Genomic DNA, 22,933 nt, shown 5'->3' with positions numbered 1-22,933 from the left:
GATGGAGCAGGAGAAAGGTGGGGTGCAGAACTCAAATTCTAGTAAGAAGACCAGACTTAATGGTCTGACTGAGACTAGAGGAACCCCAGAAAGCATGGCCACTGGATTCTCTATCAGCCAAGAGCTAACACAATTTCCGAGGCCAACTCTTCAGACACGGATTGGACTGGACTGTGGGACATAAAGTGATAATCCTGAGGAGTGTGCCTCTTAGCTCAAGTAGATACAAGAGACTAAACGGGCAGCTTCTGTCCAGAGGTGAGATGGGAAGGCAGAGAGGGTTCGGAGCTCGTTGAATGGACATGGGGAACCAGGGGTGGAAAGGAGGAGTGTGTTGTCACAGTATGGTGAGAGCAATTAGAGTCACATAACAATGTATGTATAAATTTTTGTGTGGGGAAAAAAGAAAAAAATAATAACATTTTTAAGACAAACAACTGTATTTTTCAAAATAAAACAAAAATTCTAATGAGAAGAGTAGTTTCACATTTTTACAAATCTCTTTAATGTATAACTTAATAATAGACAAATGGATTTTGACATGTGCTTTTGCAATCAATCTGTTATGTTATTTTGGATGGTATAGATAAAATCTGGCCTCACACAGATACGTAATTGAAAAAGAGAGAAGTATTTTAATAGCTTTTCAAATAACTGTGGATATTGTTCCTTGACACTATGCAAAACTCTTCAAGAGTAATTTCTTAAAGATTAGATAGGTACAGTGTTGGAATCTGAAACCATAGCAATAAATTTTTTGTCCTGTTACTTTAAAATCGATTGATCTTCCACTCTGAATGGGATCTTTTACTCACAATGATTTTGTAACATGTATTAATCAGCTGGAAAATATGGGTTCACTAAGTTATGTAGATTGTCCAAAAACTGACAAATTTAATCATTTAGGGTCAATAAATCACATGTCAGTATCGCCTCCAATTTCATTAGTAAAGCTTTTAAGTAGTAGAAAGTTGTCAAGCTCACAGTGGCAGATACAAGTTTTCCAAAACTCTAATATTTACTTGAAAGCTCAAATTTTATCACCAGCAACAAATACTATCAATTGTTTACCTTTGTTCACTTTTGAGAAAAGGTCTGCCAGATGCCTACAACTGAATAACCAGTTTTTGTGCCAGTCAGTCTTTCAAGTACATCCAGTTAAGCTCATAAATCAAACAACTGTACAAGTCACTTTATATTTACTTCCCGCTTTATCACAAAATATTGACTCAAGGGTTGAAATTTAATAAAAATTATTTAATTTTTACTGCTTCATCAAGGACATTCTCAAGTGAAACTGGTGCACCGTTTCACTATATATATGTATTTTTTTACTAAGTGTACGGCAGTGAATGATCACGAATACAGTTTGCTTCCACTGCCTTGTTTCACACCACTGTGCCAGCATGATCTGACACTGCTCACTGCTGCTTCCTTTTCCAACAGTCTCCCTTCACTTTATCTTCCAGGCACCCTAAACTGCTCATAGTTTCCCAAATGCACCAAGCCAGTTTCTCTGCTGAGAATGTTCTCCACCCACCTTGGATCTCTGCCAAATGTCCATTCAACTTCTAAGATTTGCTCAGGTCTCCTCTTCCCCCATAAGCCTTCCCTGACTCTTCGTCACACACTCTCCACAAATGCCCTTGGAGTCGCTCATCCTCTCTTCAGTAAGCCTGCTGTGCCTTTTAGGTATTTCCACTGTTAAGCTCAGTATGTTGGTGTAACTTATCTTCCATGTACTCCCCCTATGAAACTATGAATTCCCCAAACAAAGGGGATGTGTTCTCACTCATCTGTGTGCCCAGCACCCTCTGTAGTACCAGTGGAACTGATTAAAAAAGAAAGACTCCACAAGACATTTAATCCTTCACTCGTGGGCTCTGAGTAAGATCTGAGCCTCTCATGTTTGAGTGACACTAACTTCCATGGGATTCCCCTCCACCCTGTCAAACAGTGGGAATACTGTTACACTTGAAGGGAGCAAGATTATGACGAGCCTAGAATGTCAAACAAATTTACACTCTGTCCTACTGAAAAAAAGAGTCATTTGAGACTTTTTAAGCAGATAAAAATACAATCAAAAGAATATGGAGAAGTATAGTCTGAAACAGGATATGGAAACGATGAGCAGTGTGAAAGCCTGAAAAGAGAAAGATGAATTAGAACGCTATCAGTACAGTCCAAACACACGGCCAGGCCTGCTGCCTCTCTGTCCTGAACCCCTGCAATCTGACTCCTAACCCCACCACAGTGTAACAGAGAAGTCAGACCAACATGGATATGAATCCCACTCCTGGCTCATTTGCGGGTTACCTATCACTGGCAAGGTATTAACCTTGTGTTTATTTCCTCACTCATAAAAGGAGGACAAAACCATCTTATTCAGAGTCATGTTAAAGGTTAAACAACACAACTTCTGCAAATAATTATTGTCATGATAACAATGACAGTTAATAGTAGTAGCAGCAGGTAACATATATTGAGTGCTTACTCCATGCCAAGTATTGAGTGAAAGGTTTTATTTAATGTCACTGGAACTGCTTAACCAAGAATCTTGTACATAGTAGGTCCCTGATAAAAGCCAGTTCCATAAAAACTAATCAGGAATGGGAAAATATGTATGAAATGAAAGAAAATATGCATGCATAGCTTTCCCCACCAAATTCTAAGCTATTCAAGAGCTTCAGAGTTGGGCCTAAATAAATTTTAAAATATACTTTAACTAGTGTAATGTCATATTAAATCTTTCTTTTCCAAAGAGAAGTTACTTTTTACTCAAATTCCAAACTTAAGTTTTCTGAATTCAAAAGATTCTAATAACGTTTTACTCTAATCTAACAATCTACTTTATTCTTTCATTTATTGAACATTCACTGGTGCCTACTGTGTTAGGGGACTGGGCTGGGCACCAAGGATACCAGTTCTCTGCCCTCCATAATGCAGTATAGCACTAGAGTCACATATTAAGGACTTCTTGCAGAAGGAATGAGCAAAGGCAAGTGAGAATGAAAACAAGTGGCACCTCAGATAGGACATGACCTGAAAAGGAAGGTCACAGTGTTACGCAAGGGATTGGAATACCATGGTAAGGCTGGCCTTTACCCTACACGTAATGGGAAACACTGTGTGGTTTTAAACAGAGGCATGAGGCGCTATCATGGATTGAATTATGTCCCTCAAAAAATATGTGTCAACTTGGTTAGGCCAGGATTCCCAGTATTGTGTGGTTGTCCTCCATTTTGTGACTGTAATTTTATGTTAAAGAGGATTAGCGTGGGATTGTAACACCCTAACTAAGGTCACATCCCTGATCCAATGTAAAGGGAGTTTCCCTGGGGTGTAGCCTGCACCACCTTTTATCCTACAAGAGATAAAAGGAAAGGGAAGCAAGCAGAAGTGGGGACCTCATACCACCAAGCAAGCAGTGCCAGGAGCAGAGCACGTCCTCTGGACCTGAAGTTCCTAAGCTGGGATGCTCCCGGACCAAGTGAAGATTGATGACTCGGACCTTCCTCTGCAGCCAACAGAAAGGGCCTTTCCCTAGAGCTGACACCTTGAATTTGGACTTGTAGCCTTCTAGACTGTGAGAGAATACATTTCCCTTTGTTGAAACCATCTCTTACAGCAGCAGTAGATGACAAAGACAGGTACCAATGGCTGTGTTTTAAAAAAGCAGATAATTCAGGTGGCCTTAACAGGATAGCCTGGGAAAGGAAGGAGGGTGGCTGAGGAAAAGGAGTAGAGACAACAGAGAGGAACTCTTTGAGATGGGCTGGTGAGACAAGATGAGGGTCTGAACAAAGCTGAGGGACTAGTTACAGATGAGGCTCTGATCTGAGACATAATGCAGAGGTCTCAGAGACAGATCTTGGCAACTGGGTAAAAACGGGGTGAGAGAAATGAGAGATCATTCTGACGCTTCTACCTTGGAATCTCTGCATGATGTTTGTATAAGAGGATCATCTATACTTAAGGACTGGCACTGAAAACAGATCCAGGGAAGGATAAAGAGAAGATTCAGGAGAAAAATCAAGAGGATGGAGAGATGAAGAATAAATAAAGGCCACTAGTGACCACTACGAAAGCAATGTAAGGAGAGTAAAAAGACTGAACAATAACAACAGGAAGGGTGCTTATTATGTGGCAGGTGCTTCTTTGCTATACACGTACTAAGTTATTTAAACTTCACAAGTGTGGGATGGGACCTTCGGAGGAGAGTCAGAGTAGACAAGTAGAGAACAGGCATTGTGGGAAAGGGGGTGGAGAATCGACCCAGAAAGAGTCCAAACTTTTCCGAGAGAACAGTACTGAAGGCCTAGCAGAGAAAGGTTTAATTTTAACTTTCATGTTTTTATGAAAAATTAATCCTTGAAAAAAATAAATATAACTTCTAAAATAAGCCTATAATATCATTTAAGAGTGTGACAGTTAATTTTATGTGTATACTTCACTAGCTGTGATTCTCAGTGGTCTGGCCAGATACTGAACTGGTTGCTGTTCCATAATGCAATGTAATCTAATGTAATTACCTTCCATGATGTAATCTGATGTGATCAAGCAATCAGTTGAAAAGGAAGTTTCCTTAGGGTTGTGGTCTACCTCAGAATATAACCAGATATTCTGGCAGAGCTTGTTCTCTTTGGACACCGCATTCTTCTCATAGCCTGACCTATGGATCTTGGGATGTGAGCCTGCAGAAGTCTCTGGCCTGCCCCCTGACCTATGGATCCTGGGACATAAGCCTACAGAAGTGTCTGGCCTGCCAACTAACCTATGGATTTTGGACCTGCCAGCCCCACAATTGCATATATTTTATATTTATATATTTATACATATATTTATCTATGTATATGTATGTATGTGTATATGTACATGTACCTGATGTATATTTCACTGGTTTTGCTCCTCTAGAGCAAACTAAGGAGCCAACTAAGACAAAGAGCTACATTTTTCCTAACACAAACTTACTGAATTATGTTGCTTCAAATATTCTGCAGCATCTTCTTCTGCATTACCACCAATTTCACCAATCAGTAAGATGCCTTCTGTGGCTGGATCTTTGAGAAAGACTTCAAGGCAGTCAATAAAATCTGTTCCATTAAAAGGATCACCTCCAATGCCTGAAAAAAATCAAAGAATAGCAACACCAATTGATAATAAGAAGGAACCATGGAATTTAGGTCAAGAAATGCTGTTTCTACAGGTTTTCTTATATTTTGCCACCCCTTTTCCCCAGTTTTAAGAAATATTATCTCCACTCTTGCATTTAATGTTAAGACAATCACAAAATGCTACATTTATTTCTGTTTGTAATATAACAAGAATGCTAAATGGTGGTTGGTTCCTGAGACTCACACAAGACAATCCTCTTTTAGTTTCAGCTCCTTTATCAAGTCTCTTCCCTATCCCAAAATTATTCACACATAACTTTTTAAATATGAGCATTTTAAGAAAACATGTCTATATTGCAAGCTGATGTTACACCAGAGGCAAGAAAAAATGTCTTCTCTGATTACCAATTTAATAATTTGCACAATGGAACTATTTGATAAGGCATACTGCAGAGGAACCATTCACAAGTTTTAAGAAACAAGTTCCAGTGAGAGAGAGAGTGGAAGGTGTCGAGACCCCCTTAGATCCAGAGTGGGTGAAACACAGCCTGCATATAGGGGCTCTACTACAAGCACGTGACAACTATAAATGAGTATTTGCACAGGATTAAAGTAAATGCTCCCTATAGACTGGCTATCACTTTTTAACTTTTAAATTATAAACTTACTGAGGGCAGGATTAATTTCTTACTTTTCAGTACATCACTGAAAAACAAAGTTAAGGAAGGGAACTAGCATTTATTAAGTGCCAGCTATGTGCCTCAGTACACATTAGGCCTGTTATTTCCAAATTCTCCCAACCTCTCTGAGATAAGCATTGTTCTCCTCAGTTTACAAATTAAAAACTGCAGCTGGGGAAGATGGAATTGGCAAGCCTGTCTCAAAACGTGTTCTTACTCTCCATCCTACTAAGTTACTTTACGTTTAATACAGTGTTTTGCACATAGAAAGGCTCAGTTGATGTTTACAAAACTGAGTTTACAGATTTGAATCTTAATAAAAATACCCCAGGGTTATATTTTATAATTTTTTTATTACAAAAAAAAATACTATTTTTGAAAGGTTTTTAAAAGGTAGTCTAAGGAGTTGAAGGAATATTTATAAAAATGAGAGAAATGTACCTGCTTTTTTTGTCACAAACACTGAAATAATTTTAAAATGTAAAAATTCGTTGGAATTTTAGTTTTTTTTAAGTGGAAGGCAGTATGATGTGACAAAAAAAGACGCTCTGTGGAATTCAACCTTCTTCAACCTTGATTTTCTCACCAATAAAGCTGTAAGAGTAGAACTTCCCAATTCAGAGGCGGTTCGGAGGGTTGCCTTGAGAATTAGGTAATGAATGGCAAAGAATTAAGTAACTGTGAAACACCTGACATAATTATGATAACAAAAGTCCTAGCAAGAAGAACCATTTGTTTTCCCAGCAAGCAATGTTTAAGTGATGTGTTCAGGCACCAATGCTCTCCTCTGAGGGCCACATGACCTAAAATATTTGTTCCTCAACACAGAAATCAAATCTTGGACTATGAATCTTGAAAAAATATAGAAGAGTTTTACACTTAATCAAATTTAAGATCACAAAATCCTTTTAATAAGATGACAGCAAATACTCTTGCGAATAATCTAATCAGTAATTATTACTGTACTCATTCAATGAAGATACTACACTCCAATAAAATAATTTTAGCAAAAAATCCCTCACCAACACACAAAGACTGCCCCAATCCAACTTGCGTTGTTTGGTGAACTGCTTCGTAAGTCAGGGTGCCAGATCTGGACACAATACCTTAAAGAAAGAGAATTAAAAAACATTAGACTGTGTTTAAATAATAGACTATCATACAGTCAACTAAATGGGTATATATAAAATACATGCTAACATTTTCAAATGTAAAATAAGAAAAAACTTTAAGAGGTTTTAAAAGTTATTAGTTATTGCTCTTTTATGACTACAAAAACAGTGCAAGAAAGACCTAAATTACCTCTTCTGAGAATATTCATGAAGGGTATAATATCAGGATGAACTTGGTAGGTATATCCTGCTTACGGGTGGCAGAACATAATGTGGCAGACTTAACAGATACCCAAACTATTAAACTACCAAAACCTTCAGCCTGCAAAACTAGGATTAGTCGAGATGCTTCCCTCCAAAACTATTTTCCCAATTATTTTCAAACAACATATGGGCTTTAAAACTAATATAAAGAAAACTGGGGAATAAGGTCAAGATCCCTCTGGATTCAAGTCTACCACCTAATTTCCTTTTAAAATGGGCGTGTGTGAAAGCACCTAATTTTACATCTGGACAAGGTGTGTGTACATGGGGGTAGGGAGGGGTGTGACAGAAGCTGGTGTCTTCTCTTTGGTCCACCACAGACGTTTTCTCTTGTAGTTCACTATGCTTGGCTGATTTACAGGAAAACAATTTATTCCAAGCACAATCTACACAGTATTTTAGAACAGGAAACATGTAATAAGTAGATCCTCAATTTTAAGGGGTTGACAAGCATGAATGAGTAACTTCAGTTGTTAGAATGTTTTATATAAAATATTTAAACACCTAAAAGACATGACTATGTTTTGGGGTTAAAGACTATGTTACAGACTAAAATCAGATCATCGACTCTGGAGTGGTGAATAATTTCAGGGTGTCCATGAATGCTTTCTTTAAACTTCTGCCTCAGAGCATTCTTTAAAGACACAAAGTTTTTTTCTAACAATATGATCCCCCTATCAGGGCAATCAGAATTTCTGTCACACTGACAAAAATCATAACCATAAGTGTGATTGTCGCTGCACATTTGCTGGGTACTAGCCATATGATCTGTGCAGAAACACCCACCTTCTAACTATGAATTTGGGTACACGTAAGTTCAGATGCTCTGCATAAACCAGTCGAAGTGAAAGAAAGGCACACGTGTGTATCTTGGTCACTGCTAGACAGTACCCTACACAGCACTGTCAGCATGCTCTTGTAGGTTAATCCCACCAGACAGTGACAGCTATAAGCATGCCACTCCCCAAGGAGGCCTCACTTCATATGGAACTCTGCACCAGCTCCCCAGCCTAGCAGAGCTCCAGCTCACCCCTCTAGATCTGTTGCCATTATTTCCCTACTCTAGTGAAACTGTTTTATTCTTCAATTATACTTCATGTTTTCCTATCTTTTCACATTTGCTCTGCGTAACACAGAGCCCCTCACTTCCATCATGTGACAAAAATCTAACTATCCTTCATGATCCATATTAAAAGCTTAAACGTGACTTTCTCCTTGAGGTCTTTCCTGATCTCACTCCCAGACAGATGTGAGACATGATCTTTCCTTTCTCTAAACCTTCTCAGTTATGAAAGGTCCACAGAGGAGGGACTGCTAAGGAGAGAAGATGCAGATGGATGAAGACTCTAAGAACAGGGGAGATAAACGAGACAGTAGTGGGGTGGGGTTGTAATGAATTAGGATCCAGTTACTGAATGGTCTTAAAACTACTGGAATTGGAGTTTGCTGAAGAAGGTGGTAGTGCTCCATTGAAGGGTTTTCAGTTTTGACCTATTTGTAAATATTTACTGAGCACTTTCTGTGCCAGGAACTGTGCTCAATACTGAGAACACAGGGGTGAGGAAAACAGTCTTCTTTATTGACATGAAGGTTACAGTCTAGCAAGGAGGATAGTCACTGCAGAGGTAGAACACCTCTGGGGGGTCTCTTACTGACCCAGATGGTAGGAACACAGTGTTCTTAATTGGAGAGTCAGAGGGTTGTCAGGATACAACTGGATATTCAGATTTCAGGCTCACAGGGCAAGCAGGAGGGTGGGTGTAACTATAAAAGAGCAACATGAATGATCCTGTGGTGACAAAAGTGCTCTAAATATTGAGTGTATCAACGTCAATAACCTGATTGTGACACTGTACCACAGTTTTGCAAGATGTTACCAAGGGGACACATTGGGTAAAGGGTACACATGATTTCTCTGTATTATTTCTTATAACTACATGTGAATCTATACTTATTTCAATATGAAAATTTTTTAAAAAGGATGGAAGAGTCAAGTATGTTATACGTGACTGAAAGTACAGAAATACAGTAGAGTTAAATTTTATCTATTTGGAATTCAGTCACCTCCTTCAATACATTCAATTAGCTGATACACAATTTTATCAACTGTCATTAACACAAACTGGAAAGCCACTAATACTATTATGCCATCATGTTATATTACGTCCCTTCAGAAAAACTCACAGAACCGAAAACCCCCCCTTTCCCTAATCTGCAACTTAAAGATCTGAAGTCAATGAGGCTACTGAGAATATCAGCGCTGGGATCAAAACAGCAACAGTCAGTGCACAATCAACTTTTCTCCCCTTATCTCCTCAAAAATCTTATAGCATAACATTTTCTTTTAGGTGAATATTTAAAAAAAAGAAAAAGGCCTCATCAATGTTAGGGCCATTCAGAGAACCAAGGTCTAAAGGCTGTCCTCTAATGTCTCTTAATTTTTTGTTTTTGTGTGCTTATGGGCACCTTAGAAAGCAGGGCAGTATTCAGAAAGATCATTAAGCACAGGACACTCCTTCCATACTCACTTCAAGACTGCAGCAGCAGCCACTCAACGCAGACCAAAGAGGATAAACAGTACTCAAATATGTACTAGAACATCAGTGACTACAAGGATCACGCCACACCCACTGGCACGCAGCTGGACTATGGCGCCCCTGTAACTCTTATAAGGCAACTTGATAAGCTGTCTGGCAGCCAGGCTGATAACTCTAAGAGACAATAGTAATTTAAAAAAAAAAAAAAAAAGACCTTTAACCTACTCCTATAAATGATGCAACCCACATTCACTCACTATGTTGATTATTCTTGCTTAGTATTAATGTAGCCACGGTTTATAGATAAAGAAAATACTGAAGCCATCTATTATTATCAAGAAATGGAATAGCTAAGTGAGAGTTAAGTGTGAAGATTTTAAAAATAGGCATAAGGTGGCTAATTTTGAAATACTAATTTGGCTATTTTCTCAAAGAGCTAAACAAGCAGCAGTACAATTTCACCAATACATTTTGAGAAAGTTTGTGATATCCAAAAAAGCAAAGTAAAAATAAATTTGAATTTGTGGAAAAGACACAGAAAAGCTAAACATACGCATATAGCACATATACCTGCACATGTATCCAACAAAGGACTTACATCCAGAATATTTATGGAACCTCTACAATTAACAATAAAAAGACAAACAACCCAATAAAAATAATGAGCAAAAACCTTGAATAGATACTTCATAAAAGAAGATATATGAATGGCCAATAAGCACAGGAAAAGATGTTCAACATCATTAGTTATCAGGAAAACTCGTATTAAAACCACAATAAGATACCACTGTACTCCCAGTAGAATGGCTAAAATAGACTGGCAATGCTAAGCGTTTGAGAAGATGTGAAGCAGCTGGGACTCTCATACACTGAAGGTGGAAATGTAGAATGATACAGCCATTTCACAGAATATTTGATAATTTCCTTAAAAGTTAAACATACTTCTACCCTATTACCTAGTAATTCCATTCCTAGGTAGTTTACCCAAGAAAAATGAAAATGTGGCCACAAAAAGACCTATACACAAGATGTTCACCTTGGCCTTACTCATAAAGGTCCAAACCTAAAAGCAACCCAAATGTTCATTAAGGGAGAATGGATAAACAAACTGTGGTATAATCATACAATAGAGTACTAAAAACAAAACAAACAAAAAAACTCATTGCCGTCAATTACGACTCATAGTGACCCTACAGAACAGAGGAGAACTGCCCCATAGGGTTTCCAAGGCTATAATCTTTACGGAAGCAGACTGCCACATTTTTCTCCTGTGGATCAGCTGGTGGGTTCAAACTGCTGACCTTTCGGTTCGCAGCCAAGCACTTAACCACTATGCCACCAGGGCTCCTAATACAGTACTACTCAGCAATAAAACGGAACCACTGAAACATGCAAACATACAGAAGAATCTAACAGCATGCTGAGCAGTAAGAGAATCTTCAAAAACCCTAGAAAATATATTCACTGATTCTGTAGAATCATAATTGCTTCACAAATAAACTCATTCAGTTCAGGCTACAGAATCAATTCACTACGAAACTGCTCTGGTAACTTCAAGTTAAATTAATTAAAATGAATGTGATTTGCATAGTCACAAATTTTCCTTACGAGTTTTGAGAGTTTAAGGTAAAGACCTTTTTTTTAGCCTATAAGAAAATAACAAAATACTTACCAACTCTTCCTTTCTTGTGAATATGCCCAGGCATGATACCAATTTTACATTCTCCAGGCTGAAAATAAATCAAAGTTTCAGAGAAGGAAAAAAAACAAAGTAATTCAGAGGTCAAATACGCTTGGACTGACTCAAAGCTGGCTAGCCTCGTAGGAGGCGAAATCTGGGCTTATTTGTATTGTTTACACTCACATTGATGACTCCAGGGCAGTTTGGCCCGACCAGCCTTGTCTTTCCCTGGCGCAGCAGCGCGTGCTTGACCCGTACCATGTCCTGCTGGGGAATACCTTCGGTAATGCACACAACCAAGGGCATTTCTGCCTCAAGAGCTTCATTAATTGCAGCAGCAGCAAAAGGAGGAGGGACATAAATAACAGATGCTGTCGCTCCTGTCTTTTCTTTGGCCTGAAACATTAACCACAAAGTACTTTATTTACTGGTTAAGTCATAAACACTATAAAATAAATTCAATCCCATGATTGTAAGAAGGTCTTGGGGCCAGGAAAGGATATCACCAGGAGACAAATGTCTTCACTCTTGCCATGCTCAAGTTCAAGTTCACTAGGCTGTCCAAAAAGAGCACAATCAAGAGTGGCCTTGTCTCTGCCCCTGTGAGTCCCAACGTGGACTGACAGGTTTTGAGACATCTCATTCCCTCAGGTGACGGCATGTCAGTAAACCCAAAAGTACGGCCTGATTTGTGTTGGTGTCCCCTCATTCCTGTGGCCAGATCTATTTTTGTTGTTCTACTCCAGACTCCCACCCACTGCCACTGAGTGAATTCCAACTCATAGCAACCCTATAGCACAGAGCAGAATTGCCTCATAGGGTTTCCAAGGAGCGGCTGGCAGATTCAAACAGCTGACCTTTCAGTCAACACTCAAGCCCTTAACCACTAAACCACCGGGCTCCAAATCTGTCTTGGAAGAAGTACAACCAGAACGCTCCTTAGAAGCAAGGATGGCGAGACGACTACTCACATTCTCTGGACGTGTTGTCCGCAGGGATCAGTCCCTGGAGAAGGACATCATGCCTGGTAAAGCAGAGCGTCAGCGAAACAGAGGAAGACCCTCAAGGAGATGGACTGACACAGTGGCTGCAACAATGGGCTCAAACGTAACGATCATGAGGATGGCGCAGGACTGGGGTGTTTTGTTCTGTTGTACACAGGGTCGCTATGAGTCAGAACCGACGTGACAGCGCCTAACAACAACTGCAGACTCATGCTGACTAAGACATGGTACCAACTATCAAGGACCAAAGACCTTACACCTTCGCAGGAGAACAAGAACTACTGAGCTCCCGAGCCCTCTGAACTCGTTCTCAAACATCTGTTTAAAAATCATGATACTTAGTAAACCTTATCAAGAGGCAGCAAAAAGGAAGTTTTTTTTAGCTGACTTTTTACCCTAAATGTATGTTTATTAGAAAGAAAGAAATCTAACTAAAATGCACATGCATAAATGTCCACAGAATAAGAATACAGGTCAAATAAGCATTAGGTTCTACTGCTATATGACCCCTCATAATCCATGCAAAGCACTTGGAGATCATTTATCTGACCACTGTTCTTCTCTCCGCGACCATGAGCCTGCATCTGGTCTTTCATACTCTCTACATGTATCAATACAGATGCATCCCTCTACCCACATCTATGTGTGGCCATGTCTCTCCCACCATAACCTAAGCTCCTTGAAAACACAGACTGTCAGTGATCTCTGACTCCTACTCTAATAGGGCCTGTGAAAGGATCTCATTTAAGGCTTCACCACAACCCTGCACACTTATTATCCCTGTTTGACAAATCATGATACTGAGGCCAAGAGATATTAAATAATTTGCACAAGGTCACATAGCTAGAAAGTGGCAGAATCAATATACAAACCTAAGTATGTCTGATTCTAAGGCCTATGCTCTTTTCAGTTACAGTAGGCCGCCTCCTATAATGTTAAAACTATAACTTGATCAAGCTATAAATCAAAACTTTTAGCAAGGCTATGCCACAGGATTCCATAATGGATATGAATGCTAAGCTAGAGAACATACAGGTACAACTAGAAGGGGGAGAAGTAAAAGACAGTGTCTTTGAGAATCATCCTTGAACAATCCCCCACGGCCCCAAGATGGAGGCGCTTTCTCTATTGTATCCCTAATAAAAAGAAGCATCTTGACAGCGAGAGAAGAACAAAGTCAAGAGGATGCTGACAGATCATCCACAAATAATGTCAGGAGTTAAAAATAATTTTTCAAAACCTCTGGTAATGGTGAGGGGGACGGGGGAAACAAAAGAAATAAAAACTTAGCTGGAACCAAAACAAGTCAGATCACAGGCATGCAGGTATTTTACTGAAAATACATCTACCTCTTAAGGCTACGAATACTGGTAGAAGCTGGACTATGACAACAGATACAGTGCTGGCAAGTGATACTGGATGAAAGGTTTCCATTCTACCCATTCAGAAAACTATTTGTAAAAGCTGAATGGTAAGAAATAAACAATACCTGTCAAAGAACTTTCAGAATATTCCAAATGCCACATCTAGTGTTTGTATTACTAGGAAACCCTGGTAGCATAGAGGTTAAGAGTTCGGCTGCTAACCAAAAGGTGGGCTGTTCGAATCCACCACGCGGTCCTTGGAAACCCTATGGGGCAGTTCTACAGTGTCCTATAGGGCTGCTATGAGTCAGAATCGACTCAATGGTGACGGGTTTGTTTGTTTTTTTTTAATGAATAATAAATGGATTGCACAGTAACATTAACTGTCATTAAAAAACGGCAAAAAATAAAAATAAAAAGGTTCATGACAAAAGAAGTCTACCAAGAGGAATTCTGAAAACAACTCTTCTCTATATTTTAAGGTCATAAGTCAGCGATAATAAAATTTAGAGGAAAAAAGAAACTTAAGACAATTAAAGCAAAAAGACCTTAAATGATCTCTCTACAGAACATACAATTTATTATTTTTTACTTTTTAAAATACAGTACACTTTGAACACACACATACAAACACTACATATATAAGTCCATCCTATTTTCAAGTTTAAAGTAAAATGAAAAATCTAAATTTGATTAATATTTTCTTCTTATAGTTTAGGATTAAACTTACAAATTAATATCAATTTGAGGTTAGTACTCTGAAAAGAGATTAAACCTATAAATTTGTACTTGAAAAATATATAATACTTCAAAACATAAAGTGTGTTTTAAAAGGGGAGAGGGGTGCATTTTTATCATCAATACATCAATTCTAAATATTTATTATTTCCTAGATTTTTTTAATTAAACAGTCAAGAATGTACACTAGTTTTTTTAAAAATACTATTATTTTTGCATATATTCATATAAATGTAGTAAAACAATGGAATACACACGAGTTTAAATTAGCTCTCTACAGAGGCAAAATCTGAGATGGAGAAAACACTATGAAATTTTATATACACCTTTATATCATATGACTTTTTACACTAAGTATATATTAGTCCTATGCAAAAGAATTAAAGTTCAGTTTAAAAATCATTTTAAAAGTATTATTAAGAAATCAGCAATCTGGAGAGGAATCTGATTTGTCACTGACTCCACAATTTCCTTTTTCTGCACAGACTCATCATGTTATTTCGAATGCTGAGCCTGTCACTTACCAGCTGTGAGACCATGGGCAGGATCCTGAGCCTCTCAGCGCCAGTGTCCCTGTCTATAAAATGGGGATGATAACAGCACCTGTCTCACAGGGTGCTGAGGCCTAAGTGGGCCAATATATAAGCAGCACTTAGCTGACTGCCTGGCACACAGGCACATTCAGTGTCAGGGAGTGGTGGCTGACAGGTGCACTACTAACATCCTGGAAACTAAAGGGTAAGAAAAGAATAATAGGGCCGACAGAAGCCAGGCCACAACACTTCTTCCCTTAATAGCTGATGTGTGCCTATTAACAAAAATGACACAGGCTGTGGAGAAAATATCTTTGAATTTGAAGAAAACCATCTGGTGCCTTAAGTTGGATCTCTCTAGAGTTCTCAAGTAGAGAAAGCACATAAACTCCACAAAGATGACACAGGCCAAATCAAAAATCTCCACTGTTTCTGGGAAGAGAACAGCATTTACTTCTCTGAAGCTCTGTAATCCTGCTGTGTGAACGGATAACACGAATTAGGTGCAGATACTCAGGTTCCTGCCGTGGAGATGGTCAATGCAAACAGAAAAGTACCAGCACATCACCCTTTGCACTGTGCATCCAGCAAAAATGGCAACGGGGTGGAAGTGGGGTGCTACAGGATAAGGAGGGGATGGTGACGGTTTAGGAATCTACCAAGAAAGGCTCTGGAATTTATTAATGGCAGCGGGAGGAGGTCCTGTACTACCAAACAGTCCTCACTGACAGGACTAAGGTGAACCTACTGGTTTTTACTTCAATTCCAATGTCTCTAGGTTACTGGATTTTAAAATACCAAGTGTCTCTCCCAAAAGGGACCCAATTAAGATCTCTACCCAAAGTATGCTCACTTTTCTCCCGCTTTTCTTTTCTTACCAAACTCAGTTACCATTAATTACCTCCTTCACAGTATTAAAGACAGGTAAGTCCAGATGCATCTTGCCTCCTTTCCCTGGGGTTGTTCCTCCAACAAGTTTGGTGCCATAGTCTAATGCCTTTTGGCTGTGAAAGGTGCCCTGGGGGGAAAAAAGCACAAGACCCATGAGAAAAGCAGGCTGGGAAGAGCCTGAAGAGAAGCAATGTCAATCTTAAGCAACTTAGGAAAAGAAAAACAAATAGGTTAACTATTTCCTAGAGTACAACAATGAATATATCCAGCATTCTCATCAACTTACTAAACACGGCTTTGAACCCTGAAGTGAAACTCTGCAAGGCCAAAATAGCTGTATTCCATTTCCAAACCTGGCTGATGATCAGAAATACCCCAGTACTTATTTAAAAGAACACCTTCTTTTCACTGTTCCTCAACTACTGACGTCCTCATACTTCTCTTTACCTGTTTAAAATCCACGGTCAATCATTACACTCACACAACAACCTTGTTTCTCTCTCACTTCAACTTACACGACTGGCAAATTTACAACCTTGGTTAAATCCAATTCTCCACCTACTCTGAAACTGCACACAGGTAGCCAAACAGTGGCTGGAGAAAAAAACAAATTGGTCACACTGTCATGATCACTAACCTTAAGTGAGCCTTTACTGCTGCCCAGCGAACATCCTGTATTTATGTATTCACTCACTCTCCTTCCATCTAGTGCAAGGTTTCTCAGCCCTGGCACTGCTGACATTCCGGACAGGATAATTCTTTGTTGTGGGAGGTTGTCCTTGCTTTGTGGGATGTTTAGCAGCATCCCTGATGGTATAGCATGGCCTCTACCCATTAGATGCCAGTAGCACACCAGTTTTGACAACCCAAAATATCTCCTGGCATTGCCAAATATCCCCTGGAGGGTAAAATCACCCCTAACTGAGAACCACTGTCCTAGATGATCATTCACGCCCTCTCCTCTCTCCTCCACATCTGATACTTAACAGGCCATCCCCACTCTCAGCTGAAAACCTTGCTTCCTATATCACTGAGGAAATAGGCCCTTAGGAAGACGAGAACTTTTACAAGCTCCTATCACCACATCTATCCACCTACCCACACCCATTCATACATATCCTGTCTTCTCTGTTTTCATGTAAGAACTGCTTGTGCTCTGAGCTAAATCCAATCCTTCCGCTTGTGCAATAATCCCAACTCCTCTCATCTACAAAAGGGCATCACTCTGGCCATTCTCCCCATGTTTTCCGCTATATCATCCATACATTCATGGTGTCATTTCTCTCACCTCTCCACTGAAACTGCTCTTATCAATGTTTCCAGTGATCTCCATGTTGCCAAATCCAATGGTCAGTTCTTAGTCCTCATCATACTTGATCTATCTCTCAGCATTTATAATAGTTCATCATCCCCCCTCCTTAAAATATTCTTTTTCACTCAGCCTCTAAGGCTCCATCTCTCCTGGTTTTACTCTTTTTTCTCTCTCTTTAGACTTCTTCTCTTTCCCATCTAAACTTGTGCCCTTGATGATTTCATTCCATATCGCGGCAATAAATATCATCCATACAGTGACCACTCCCATACACATACATACTCATATACACACACACAAACACACACACAGACACACACACACCCCACATATCTGGTCCAGATTCTTGCCTTGAACTCTATAATCATGTTGCCTACTGCCTACCTGGTATCTCCAGTTGGAGAACTAGTCACCATCTCCAACTTAACATGCCCAAACTGAGTTCCTGATCACTCCCCTCCACTGTCGACTTACAACAGATGTTCACCAAAAATACTAAGATCATCCTCGATTCTTCTCTTTCTCTTATATCCCACATCAGATCCATTAGTAAATCTCATTTACTTTAAAAATCTGACAACTTCTCATCCCTTCCACCACTATCAACTTGGTCTAAGTCACCAATATCTCTTGACAGATTATTGCCCTTGTTCTTTTCCAATCTATTCTCAACACAGCGTCCAGAGCCATCCTGTAAAACCTAAGGAAGATCATGTCACACCTACACTCAAATCCTCTGATGGTTTTCTATTTCATTCACAGTAAAAGCCAAACTCCATACAATGGCCTACAAGTCAGTACACAACCTGCCTCCCTACATCAGAACCCCCTACCTGCCTGACCTCATTTACTATTCTCTCAGTGCTCATTCCACTCCAGCTACCACACTGGCCTTGCAGATTCCACACACAGCATGCACACTCCTGCCTCAAGGCCTTGCTGTCCCCTTTACCTGGAATGCAGTTCCTCCTAGATCTCAGTATGGTTCACTCCCATATCTCTTTTAGATCTTGACTCAAGAGGCCAGGCTTTCCCTGACCACTTGGTATAAAACCGTCACCTCCCCAACCCCCGTACACACACACACGCACACACCTCTTTTCCCTGGTTTATTTTTTCCATAGCATTTAGGCCTTCTAACGTACCGCATAATTTACTCATTGATTTTGTTGATACGTTTTTCTCCCCACTACACAAAAGTGTAAATTCCATGAGGGCAGTAATTTTTCCTGCTTTGTTCACTGCAATATGGCACCTAAACCAACACTTCAAATAGTTGTTAAAAAAAAATTACTGGATCTCTGTGGTCATTCTACAGGGACCAAAAATCCTGCCCCAACTACTTAAGTTCTATTAAAGGTATAAAAATTGGAGTTTTAAGAGGGACTTTGGAAATTCTCTGATCCAACTTCCTCCTCTGTCAAAATAGGAAACTTGGCCCCAGGAACGTTAACTGACTTGTCTAAGGTCAGCTGCAGAGTTCTGGAAAGAACCAAGGGCCAGTGGTCTCCCCCGTTAGAGCAGTGCCATGCAACGTGTGGTCCGCAGACTCTCGCTGGTCTGCAATGAGGTAAGAGAAAAAAGAAAACTAAAATGACAAAAAAGGAAAGAATAAATAATTAAAGCAAGAAAAGAAAAAAACTAATAACAAAAAGTGAGTGTTTGCAAACTTTCATAGCAGTATAATATTGCTATCACTTTTATGGTACTTTACAAAAGTATTGATCCACACTGGCTTGAAAATTAATAACAAACAACAAAACCCAAACTGGTCTTTTGCCCCAATTTGAGAAGCACTGCCTTAGACTACACTGCTAGGTAAATTCAAATGGACCGATATTTTCAGTCCTTCATATAGTGATAAACAGGGATAACACTTCCACTCAGAGTAAGTTTATTTTCCTTAGTTTTCTCATTCTCACCAGCCAGTCCCACAACTAAGAATACGAACAGTTTTAGCAGCTCATAAAAGCCAGTACAAGAAATTAGATGGCACTCATTGAAAATCTGCATTGCTGGAATCTACTCTGAAATACAAATATTCCTCATTCAAATGCAGAACAATGTGTACACTGAAAAAAACAGAACAAGATGAAATGCAGATTTCCTGTGATGATAAGCCCTAAATTTCAGACTTCATCATTACTTCCACAGTAACAGAATCTGAATCAACAAATGTGAGACAGTTCAGATTCTCAATTACTTAAAATAAAAAAAAATACAAAACAGATTTTCAAGTTCTCATGGAATCGACTTTCTAGAGCTATGGAGGCTGGATAAACCCAAACTATTGCCCTGAGATCATCTTTAAACCTAAAACCAAAAATATTCCCTGAAGTCTCCTTAAAACCAAACAACAGTGTAGCTTAACACATAAAGAATGTCTGCCTGTAGCACTGTGCTTTTTTAAGAGCTATCTATACGGTATCAAATGGACAAGAGCAACTCAAAAGGTTACATAGGAAACTTAGGGACTAGTGAGTTTATGGTAATGGGGGAAGAACAATTCAGAAAAGGAGAGTGAGATGGTTGTATAACTTGAAGAATGCAATCAATATCACTGAATTATACATGTAGAAATTGTTGAATTGGTCTATGTTCTGCTATGTATATTCTCAACAACAAAAAATAAAATAAATTATAGAAAAAAATAAACTTGGAATTTAGGGGAAAAAAAAACAAACATGGAAAGTAAATGAGAAACAATGTAACTGCAGGTAGCTGAAACCAAACCCAGATTTAAACATTTAGGCAAGCCATCACCTAATTTAAGAAGCAGAGACAGTTCCAATAGTGCGTACAACATGGACAATGAATGGTTCTTTCAAAAAAGTTTACAGGTTAGAATGTCATGAGATCATATAAAGTTTAGCAAAAAGAAAATCATACATAATAAACTTAGGTGAGGAATTTGAGTTAACTGAACATTTCTGTGCTAACAAAATTAATATATGACCAAAAAAGGGGCTGGTTATGATTTCATTTAGGAGAGGAGTGATACCATACACTTCAAATCTTAGATGAGCATCTACTTTCTTCAGAATGTTCCCAGTGGAAGTGATACTAACAAAATGTCTGGCTATCAAAATAACTAAACCAATTTTACCAATGAACAAAATGTCAGGGTTTTGGGAAGTTTGTTTTTTGTTGGTGGTGGATTTTTTTTAAAGATAGTAGACGAGCAGAAGAAACGTCTACTGCAACACAGATTTTTGTGCCCAGTTATTTAAGGAAAAAAGTAAAAAAGCAAAAGGACATTTTACATGAAAAAACCTTCTAACCAAATTCATTAAAAAAAAAACACAAAAACTATGTAATTTTAAAGCAGTTTCTAACAGTTTTACAAACAAACATGTAGAAATTTGTTTGTTTAGATACGATCCTCTAAATCAGGGGCTGGCAAACTGGCCTGTGGGATTTAGCCTACCACCTATTCTTATAAATTAAGTTGTAAATTAGGTTTTATTGGAACACAGCCATGCCCATTAATTACCACACTCTCTTATAGCTGCTTTTGCTACGAAAACGCTGTCAACAGAAACTGTATGACCTGCTAAGCCTAAAATACCTACTATCTGGCCCTTTACAGAAAAAGTTGCCAGCCCCTGCTCTAGATCACCAAAATACTGCAGAACTGACATGACAATTCTTTTAATTACAGAAAAACCATTAACTGCTTTTATCCTGTCATATCTCCTTTAAGAATAAAGAAAACGATACTTTGGGTTTAAGACACATGGTATATTCTAATGGATTTGGTAGTATTCACTCATTTTTTTAGATCTGCGTATCTACTATGGTGGAAGTATAAATTCGCACGAATTTCTTAAAAATTTTAAATACACAGAACCTTTGACGCCCAATTCTACTTTTAGGAATCTATTTTATAGACATATATATTATGTGTATGATATATATTATAAACTGTATATTATTACAATATATTGTTGGGTAGAATAAACTCTGTAAGACACCCATTATATAAACTTGTCTCGATGTGCAAGAAAAATATCTTGAAGGATACATGCCAGTTTGTTAACAGAGGGAAATCGTGAGGAGTAGAATGATAGAAAGGAAGATGTGAAAAGAGTCTCATGTTGCATTTTATGTGGAATCACATCACAGACACATTTAAACTCATGCAAATTCCATGATGGGGGAGAGGGAAAGAGAATAAATATGAATGAATGAGAATGAATTAAAACATGTCAGGCAATTTGGCCTGCACACCCCCTTGAAGAGCATTTGTTACAGAGAAGAGTGTAAGGTGGGAAAAGTCAAAGTGCTGCTTACTTGGCCTGTCCTGGTTCCCACGAGCCTCTCTGGGTGTGAGCATTTCCCACACTGAAGGTGGATTCTGTGTCAAACAGTATGTAGTTTTTTGTACGAGGCCTAATCACAAGCCACTCACTTGACCTACGGCTTAATCAAAGGAGCAGTGATCTGTTCCCATGCTGGAGGTAAACTAGATGTGTTGTACTTGCTAAAAAGAGTATGTGGGTCTCCAACATAGTACTGCTATTGTTGTTAGCTGCTGTCAAATTGATCCAATTTTCAAAGTAAGTTTTGCTAAACACAATTTTCATTTTACAGGCTGACTATAGCACCTAATCTCCTCTAAGATACAACCTCACTGCTATACTATCCAATGTTTCTGCAACAATCATGAATTACTACTTTTGGGATATTAAAAAACAGAAAACAGTTACTTTTTTTCATCTCGTTTATACTTTAAAAAAAAAAAAAACAACTAGATACACATACCTGCTTACCAGTGAAACCCTGGCAAATAACTTTTGTATTTTTATCGATATAGAGATGGTTCCGGGAAGACGCATAAGAACAATGTCGAATTCCATTCCGCTGCACTGAAAAGTAAAAAAATATGACACATTATAACTTTTCCCAGCTTTTGGACCATGAATTGAATGTGATGGAAAAAAATAATCCTAATACAAGAGTTATCCTGTAATCATGCATATTGAAATGTCCCTTTTTAAATGAGACATATTGACCATAGGAACAGATTAGACAAAATAGACGTTATTCTACTTCCTAGGATCACCTTTTCACCAAGAACCACAATCTTGAATTCTTATAGCTTTTTCTGAATTGAGAAAGAAAAGCAGAAGTTTATTATTTTCATTCCTCAGAAAGAAAACTCAAATGGGTCAAATTAAACCCAGGGACTGCAAACTACGATCACTGCTCCTACTATCACTCCCACTAACGTCTACTAAACAGCCACACGTTTTCCCCATTTGACCCAACCTTTTAGCCTAACACCCATAAATAGTAAGAGGGCTAAGGGGCAAACTTTGTCACGAGTACTAACCTATTGCCATCCAGTCACTGTGATTCATAGCGACCCTACGGGACAGAGCAGAACTGCTCCAAGGGGTTTCCAAGGCTGTAATCTTTACAGAAGACCCTGGTGGCGCAGCGGTTAAAGCGACTGACTAATAACCGAAAGGTCAGTGATCTGAAACCACCAGAGGCTCCATGGGAGGAAGGTATGACCCACAGAGCAAGAGAGCTGAGTGTCTGTGTGCACGAGGCTTTCTGGGCGAGGGGGGTACTTCTGGGCACTTATACCGGTGGAGCTACTGAGCTTTGGAACACTTGCCCCAGCAGGGCAGATGCGGGCATGAGGCCCAAGGGCCGAGAGGCCATAGGAAGCAGAAGCTGAAGAGACAAGGGACA

General features: G+C 39.0%; 1 protein-coding gene across 1 annotated transcript in view; it reads right to left on the bottom strand.

Moving 5' to 3' along the window:
• Positions 1-22,933, bottom strand: part of SUCLG1 (succinate-CoA ligase GDP/ADP-forming subunit alpha) — a 45,258-nt gene that overhangs the window by 9,185 nt on the left and 13,140 nt on the right. Inside the window, 6 exon segments of the mRNA XM_004388249.2 lie at positions 4,972-5,123; positions 6,817-6,900; positions 11,380-11,437; positions 11,572-11,784; positions 15,929-16,045; positions 21,995-22,098. Coding sequence (XP_004388306.2) covers positions 4,972-5,123; positions 6,817-6,900; positions 11,380-11,437; positions 11,572-11,784; positions 15,929-16,045; positions 21,995-22,098 — 728 coding nt within the window.

Source organism: Trichechus manatus, unplaced genomic scaffold (genome assembly GCF_000243295.1).
Source record: "Trichechus manatus latirostris isolate Lorelei unplaced genomic scaffold, TriManLat1.0 scaffold00208, whole genome shotgun sequence".
Classification (NCBI taxonomy): domain Eukaryota; kingdom Metazoa; phylum Chordata; class Mammalia; order Sirenia; family Trichechidae; genus Trichechus; species Trichechus manatus.
This window is presented reverse-complemented; position numbering and strand designations above follow the sequence as displayed.